The sequence below is a fragment of the Vicia villosa genome, linkage group LG2, assembly GCF_029867415.1.
Source record: "Vicia villosa cultivar HV-30 ecotype Madison, WI linkage group LG2, Vvil1.0, whole genome shotgun sequence".
NCBI classification, from domain to species: Eukaryota; Viridiplantae; Streptophyta; class Magnoliopsida; order Fabales; family Fabaceae; genus Vicia; species Vicia villosa.
This window is the reverse complement of record NC_081181.1, coordinates 178,739,783-178,747,847: the sequence shown is the minus strand read 5'-3', so window position 1 is coordinate 178,747,847 and position 8,065 is coordinate 178,739,783. Positions and strand designations below refer to the sequence as shown.

The 8,065-nt window shown below is 31.5% G+C and overlaps 2 protein-coding genes across 2 annotated transcripts; both read right to left on the bottom strand.

The window, feature by feature from the left end:
- Positions 1-286: 286 nt before the first annotated feature.
- Positions 287-3,518, bottom strand: LOC131653116 (cation/H(+) antiporter 4-like). Its single transcript, XM_058923166.1, has 3 exons — positions 2,947-3,518; positions 1,824-2,852; positions 287-1,563 (listed from the first exon to the last, which is right to left on the bottom strand). Exons 1-3 carry the CDS (start codon positions 3,172-3,174, stop codon positions 442-444), a joined length of 2,379 nt encoding a protein of 792 aa, XP_058779149.1. The 5' UTR covers positions 3,175-3,518; the 3' UTR covers positions 287-441.
- A 120-nt stretch (positions 3,519-3,638) lies between these two features.
- Positions 3,639-6,092, bottom strand: LOC131653117 (protein SGT1 homolog). The gene is made up of 10 exons (XM_058923167.1): positions 5,804-6,092; positions 5,616-5,685; positions 5,408-5,532; positions 5,071-5,188; positions 4,834-4,930; positions 4,638-4,703; positions 4,368-4,506; positions 4,194-4,279; positions 4,009-4,113; positions 3,639-3,923 (listed from the first exon to the last, which is right to left on the bottom strand). The coding sequence occupies exons 1-10, from the start codon at positions 5,961-5,963 to the stop codon at positions 3,816-3,818; spliced, it is 1,074 nt and encodes a 357-aa protein (XP_058779150.1). The 5' UTR covers positions 5,964-6,092; the 3' UTR covers positions 3,639-3,815.
- Between the last annotated feature and the right edge of the window lie 1,973 nt (positions 6,093-8,065).

The window sequence follows — 8,065 nt, the reverse complement described above, 5'->3', positions numbered from 1 at the left end:
GGAAATTTTAAAATTTCCAGTAGTAAATACCGAAAATTTCACAAAATATACCGTAAATCTTATTTGTTTTCGTCAAATTTCTGGTAAGTCTTCTAAATTTTCGGTATCGTCAGAAAAATCGATTCTTCACATAAATTTTAGAAAATGTGGTAATGAAAATTGGTTGAATAATTTGATCTTTTCATAGGTTTAGGGAGGTGACATGTATAATTTGGGGGATGGCATGTCAAATTCTCGACATTCGTATTGATTATAATATACATTATACTTTTAAAACTGATTTCCTTTTATCAAACAAATAAATAGAAAGTTTTTTTTTATATACATTTTGGCATTCATTCAAAAAAATGCTAACTATGAATTTTAATACTATGATTAACTAAAAAAATGAATTGAATTCCTATGATTACAAAATGTACAATCAGTGATCCTGATAAAATTTCAAATATCCATAGCTGTTCTTTGTTGTTGTATAACAAAGACAGATGCTTTACCAGCAGCATCAGTAGAAGCCAACAAATCACCCAAAACACCAAGTTCAGGATACTCACTCCATTGCAACAATCCACATGTTTGAGGTGTTTCAATCCCTGCTTGTCTCCCAACAATAATCAAATCAAATTCAGTCACCAAAGACCTTATTATCAATGCTGTTTCAGGTCCATCTTTCACTGTTTCCTCAACATATTTTACATAAACATTTCCAACTTTATTCTTTGTCTTTATCTCATCCAACAACTCATTATCAAGTAAACGCTCCCAGCAAACCTTTGAATCAACTTCCAAACTAATGAATCTAACCACTGTTACCTTAACATGTGGATTCTTGGTCATTCTCTTTGTGAATATAAGTGCTTCTCTATCATCTTTCCCACCTATAAACAACAAACACACATTATATGGTGTTTCTAGTGAGAATATATGTGTCATTTGTGCTCTTTCGATTAACACGCCAACGGAACATGGTGCTCTTTCCATAACTCGATAGTTCAAGTCCCTCAACGACTCGTCTTCCAACTCGACCGAGCTACCGTCGCACGACCATTTTCTATGAAAAGGGAGGATAATAAGTGATGTAAATTTGTCGAGTGCTAGTGTACAGATATCGTCATACATCATTTCTGCTGGTGATACGGCTGTGAATGTGTTGACGAGTAAACAACCTTTGAACTCTTTTTCGAAGATTTGAAATGACTCTAGAAGCTTCTCTGCCATCGAGGTGTTTGTGCTCGATTTCTTCTTTTTTTGAAGTTCGTGGCTGATGAATATAGGAGAAGCTCGTCCTATTAACTCGATCAGTTGAAGTGCATAAGTGCATATCGGATCTTGTTTCGTTGGATATGCTGCTTCGAGAAGATTTATCGTCGCTGGAATATTGTCGGGCCTGTGAATACATGCTAAAACTCGAAGTTCTGAGTTGTTTTTCAGATCTGCTATGTTTCTCTTTGTGTAACCTGTGTACTTCTTTGTTGGATCATACATATAACCCAACAGCATTGGAACCATAGTGGTGTTTACTATGATGCATACCATCAATAAGGCAAATATGTTATTAGGTAGTTCCTGCATGCATTCAAATATAGAACTCAATTAATATTAAATGATGACGACGACGATAGAATTGAATTAATAGTATGATGAAATAACCCCAGAGGTTCTGAGAGTGTGTTTCTCTCAAGGCCTCAATATTAGCTTTGCTCTATCTTTAAACTGGTCCCCGCAAATGGACGGTGGGATTTGTCCTCTTGGATTAATCAGTCGCAAGACCAGATATCAAGATTTTAAAAAATATATATTACAATGAAATGAAGTAAAATGCTTACTGTAGTATCTCTGGCGACAGAGAGCGTAGCCATTTCAACGATGCCTTTGCTGCTCATAATCAAAGATAAAGAAAAAGCATCTCTCAAAGGCAATTCTTGGCGTAAAGGAGGTATCATACAAGCAACAAATCTAGAAACAAAGCAAACCGTGACAATAACCAAAGCTTGCACCATAAAAACATCAACACTTCCATCAACTTTATTTCTCCAACACAACAAGTCTCTCAAATCTACCCTCATTGCACATGTAGTCATAAACGTTGGCATGAAAATCCCATTAACAAAAGTATCAATTTTCTTAATAATAGCAGTGCCTAATGGAGGTCCTTCAGGTATAGCCATTCCCAATACAAAAGGTCCGAAGAGACCGAAAAATCCAAATCTGGATGAAGCATAGGATGATAACAAGACTAATATGAGTACGCCATAAACATAGTTATCACTCACATGATCACCTTCCGGCGTCTGTTTAATAATCCAAAACATCGACGGTCGGATAATGAATATAACCAAGAGTATAAACAAGACAGCAGCCGCAATGCAAATCAACGCTCTCGCTAAACCATGGTCCTCGTATAATTTACCAAACGTTAGTGTTGATGCTAAGAAGACACTGAAAATTTCACTGACTAACGACGCTGATTGCCCGATTCGACCCAATTCAGAGTTCAGGATCTTGAGATCGCTTAAAGTTGAGGAGATTACAGGGAAAGGAGTCATGGAGAACAATCCAATGATAATTACAAGTATTTTTGTTTGGTAATATTGAAGAGGTTTTGTTGAGAAAAAACTTAGAGTAGCCATGCCACATAGAAAAGGAGCCATTATAGCTAAAGAACCAATGTTGGTGGCACCACTCCTAGTTTTATGGACTACACTCATATCTGTTTTTACTCCAATGTAGAATAGGAACAGCATGTAACCAAATATTGAAATTAGTCCTAGATTTTCCTGTGAATCTGACCAGAACAACGTCTTCATCGTTTTCGTCCAGTTTTCATTGAATGTAGCTGCAAAGATAAGACCAACCTAACATAAAACAACAACTAGAATGTGTTAATTAATGTTCTGTCTATCAAACATTGACACAAACATGAACATGAGGGGAAAAAAAAGGACTTACAATGCTCATAGAAGTGAACCTGTGGATTCCAAAACAAGACAAGATCGATTTAAAGAAAAAAGTTGCAAAAAAGATCAAGCACATTTGCATCTGCAACATTGGCAAAGAATTTACTAAAATCGTCTTTGAATCTGTAACGTCCCACCATGGTACATGGGAATTCACCTGCGGTGGCAGGTCTACGCATGTTCTTAAGTAAATAGTCGTGTCATTTCGTTTCGAAGACATGCTGCAGAATATTTCTTTTGATCAATTTTCTTCTCTTAGTTATTAACATTTTGATTATGATACAACATTTTGTTTCGTTTCTCGTTAGAAATGTTGAATCTCCAGTAAATACTAGTCATAGACAACTAATAGAGTTTTCCTTTCTAATAATATACTAGTATCAAATTGATTAGTGGTTTTTGCTGTGTAATAACGTTATTGCATTAACAAAGTGCTAAATATAGATAAATAAATAGACCTAAACTTAACTAATTATTTTTAGTATAAGTTACAAGTGTTACCTTAATCCTTTTAATTAAAGTCTATATTCATTTAAAAATATATTGATTATTTAATTATGTTAAATATTTATTTATATCATAATTTTAAAAAATTTCATCCATTTAGAAAGTTAAATAATTTTATTATTATAATTATAATACAAGCCGGACAGAATTAAATAATAAAAAGTTGAAATAGAAGAATGACACCAAAAACAGAATCTGCAATTGCATTGTATTCACCAAACAGAGAAAAATCAGCCACCAATGAAGTCATGAAAACCCAAAAAAACCAAAAAAAGGTTTACTACTTTTGTTCACTAGTTATGTAAACAAAATTAAGCACCCAAATTTCCAAAATAAAGTAATTTAGAAAAGATATTAATATTCCCATTTCTTCAACTCCATGCCATCTGGAGGACTTCCTTCAACCTTCTTTGTTCCCACTTCCTTCCAGTTTGTAGACAGCACTGTTCCATTCGACTCCACCTACAAACAACATTCGAACAAATAATTAAACTTACGACATTGCAGCAAGGATCAATCAAATATAGAAAATTAAAATAAAACTTACAAATGACTTTTTCATTGCTCTTCTTGTATCCTCATCAGCATCGGAATATATTTCCCGGAAAAATTTGTTCAGTGCAGCATCACCATCAAGGTTTTCATCTTTCTCCTGAAATGACAAAATGTTTAGGAGAAAGAAGTGCATTAAAATATAAAGAGATGAGTGTTTTTTGTACGCAGAAGACAAACCTCTTTCTTAACTTGAGCTTCAAGCTTATCCCAATCTACTCTTTTTGGTTTTGAGGACGGGTAAGTAGGTCTTTGAGTTCCAGTAACTGTAAAATTTATGTTAAGGGATTAAGACTGTAAATAAACCACCAAACAACAATGAGTCTTAAAAATGGTAGATAAATCTGAAGTTACCTGAAGAGGCAATAGCCCTTGGTGCAACTGTGGCTTCTGTGGTGAATTCTAGGGACTTCCAGTTAATAGATTCTGCTTTAGCAAGGCGAATTTCAATTTTGGTGGCCATAACTTCATACCGGCATCTGGAAGGTATGATCTGATTGAAGATAACCAACCACTTATTAACATTTTATATAGAATTACAAAACAATGACAGAAATTTAAATGTGAAACTTCCAATAAAAAGGCTAGTAACAAATAAAAACAATGCAAAGCTCATGTTCATACCTTTCCAAATAAGCGAGTTTGAAAAACATATGCATCTTCTCCAGGGACATCAATCTTGACCCTTAGCTACAAAAGAAAATATAAAGGAAATAAACTTAGAATGTTATATCCAACTTGTTCAACCAAGATGCATACAAGTGTAACAAAAACCAATCATAAAAACAACAAGTAAATATTATTATAATGTAAACCATACTATTTGTTCACCAAAGTCGATAGTAATGCTTTCTTTGGAGACCCCCTTGGCAAATATCGTTACAACCACTTCTTGAGGTGTCTGGTAAAATCCGTGCCTGCATAATTTTTTCACAGATTAGCATCTACCATTAGATAAAACTTTATCAATCCACAAAGGGTTGGTTCATGAAATGCCGCAAAAGCAATAACCCTAGCAAAGGACATAAACCTTCCGAATACAACTACTACTACTAACCTATATTTAGGCTTAGCTACCGCCACTATTGGCTCCTCCAAGAGATTTTTCTCTGGAACAACAACTTTTGGAGTTGCCTCCTGTGTGGTGGTGGACTTTTCCTGAGTAGAAGACTCTTCTGTTTAAGACAATGTCATCCAAAATCAGTCAGTTTTCGAGCAAAAAAATAAATTATCCATAGTTTCCTTTTCAATCGTCAAGATACAACATCAGATACATACAAACTCAAACAAAAATCGAAAAAACCACAAACAACTAAAAAAAAGTAAATAACAAACTAATCAATATTCACCAAATAAAAAGAGTTTGTAAGTCCAATAATAAGAATAAAGTTGACCTGCAATGAGCCTATCGCATTCTTTAATCAAATTAAGAAATCTTGATGAATCTGCAGCCAACGAGGCACCGGTCTCTAAAGCAATCTTGGCAGTCTGATACTCCTCAAGCTTCATACATGCATTACTGCAGCCAAAATCATAAACAAATAAACAAAACATTACAGAATACGTAAGAATACGAAAAGGTTAATGCGGTATTGTATTTACCCTTTGCGCAAATATGCCTTTGACAGAGAAGGATTCAACTCAATAGCTTTGTTGGCATCAGCAACGGCCTCTAAACAAAATTAATATATCATTTATAAAATTTTCAAATTATCATGTAAAAATAAAAAAATAAAAAAAACCTAAGAAAAACAAGTGAAAGTAGAAATTGAAGGGAACAAGAGTGAAACCGGTGAAGTTGTTGAGTTTGATGTTGGCTTGAGCACGATCAGCATAGAGTTCAGGTTTGGTAGGATCAAGAAGAATGGCTTGTGTGAGAAGTTCAACGGCTAACTCAAAGTGGTCTTCGACAAAGGCCTCTTTGGCTTTCTCTTCAAGATCGAAACCCATCGCAAAAGAGAGTAAAATAAACGAAAAAGGGTTTGGGTTTGTGAAATTTTGGAAGAGGAATGAGTTTGATTGAATGAGAGAGAGGGGATATTTATAAAGAACTGAAGGAAGATTGTAAGGCAATAATATGAAAGACTTTCACAAGTCTTCTATAATATATATATTAAAATATATGTAACAAAATTGGAGGAAATTTCGTTTATATCTTTTAATAATATAAAGATTTTGTTTAAATTTCGAGGAAATCTGTTAAAAAATCTTTAACAAATTGATTTTTTTTTTAATTTGTTATTGTCTTTTCTGTTTTTTTGATGGGTGATCTTTAACTTTAACCCTAGTGAGTAGTGAGTGCTTTTTCTGTAACTAAAAAAATCAAATAAAATAGATTTTGAAAATAATTATAAACTATGAATATTTTAACGCTAGTTTAAATTTGAATTGGATTATATTTTGGTTTTTAGTTTTTTTAATATATAGTTTTTTGTGTTATTCAATCTTATCTAGTATCTATTGAAATATCTCTATAAATATTTATTTGATATCACATAATTATATGTAAATATTTATGTGAAAATTTTACATTATTATTAGTGTATATAAATTTAAAAAATTTATATTCTACATAATTTTATGTTCATATCTAAATTCTTCTATCAAATATAAACAAATGTACATATGATTTAGAAAAAATTTATATCTATATCTCAAGGCAATGGTTAAGACTTTAAAATAGTAAATTTATCTCGGTAATCTGCGTATTTATTGTTTTGGAAATTGAAATATTAAAATTACTATAAAATATTTTTTTTTAAGAATGCTTAACCATTGCTCCGAGGGCACTGGTTAGCAAGACCCTACTTTTTATAATATATATATTTTATATTAGGGGTGGTCAAAAATATGATTAATTAAATTGTATACGTAAATTGAATTGAATTGTATTATAAAAAAAAACTCCAGTTAAATAGTTAATAAATTAAATTATTTAATTTAAACGATTCAAACTCAATTTAAAACTGATTAAGAACTAGTTTTCTTTTATAGACTAGTAATTATATAAATTAGTTTCTCTTAAAAAGAATAAAGAATTAATTGAGAGTAAAAATATTCTAATATATATATATATATATATATATATATATATATATATATATATTGAAAATTTGAAAAAAATATATATAATTTTTTATATAAAAATATTTCCCCTGGAAAAAAATCTGAAAAAATTAAAAAAAAATCGTGAATAAAAAAGAGTAAAAATTTGATTTTTTTTTTAAAATAAATATTTTGATAATATTGTTTTTCAATACAAAATTTTAATGACATTAAAAATATTGATTTTAAAAGAGTTCAAAATATAAAATTGTGAACTGATTATAAACTAGTTTATAAATATAAACGGATTCTAAACTAGTTTTGAATTGAATTGAATTCATTTTAGCAGTTAATTGAATTTTATATAAGTGATTATTCCAAATTGAATCAAACTATAAATATGGTTTAATTTAGTGCAGTTTATGAACCATAAACACCCCTTTTCTATATCTACATTTGAATTTTTTGTCTATGATTTTTGTAATTTTGTTCTCCTCCTTTTAAATACGTAATTATTTCAATATCCTAATTTTAAAAAATTTCAACCCCACATTTTAAATAATGATGGTATGGCAATTAAAATTTGCTTGAATATCATAAAATAAACAGGATGAAATAGAAGAGAGTATTATATTTTGTAAGACAAAACAAGACTAATTTTTATTTCTGCACATATCAAAAGGGAAGAAATATAACGGTAAGTGATAGAATTGAATGAAACTGATACAATTCAATTTCGCTCCATCCCACTTGATTTTAACTACTCCAAACAGTTTTGAGCCGCTCACAAGACTCACATGTCAAGGCTAAAAAACGAGCGCTCTGAAGTAAAGACCAAAGGAATAAGTACAACTTCACTCAAGTTATGAGCGCACAATTCTGACTTTCTGTCAACGTCCCACGTCAGATCTAATTGAATGGTTATCCGCACGAGACACGTGATCAAGCGAAAGAGGTTTAACCGCCCTTTCTATATAAAGTCCTTCACATGGGAAGACTCAGGAATT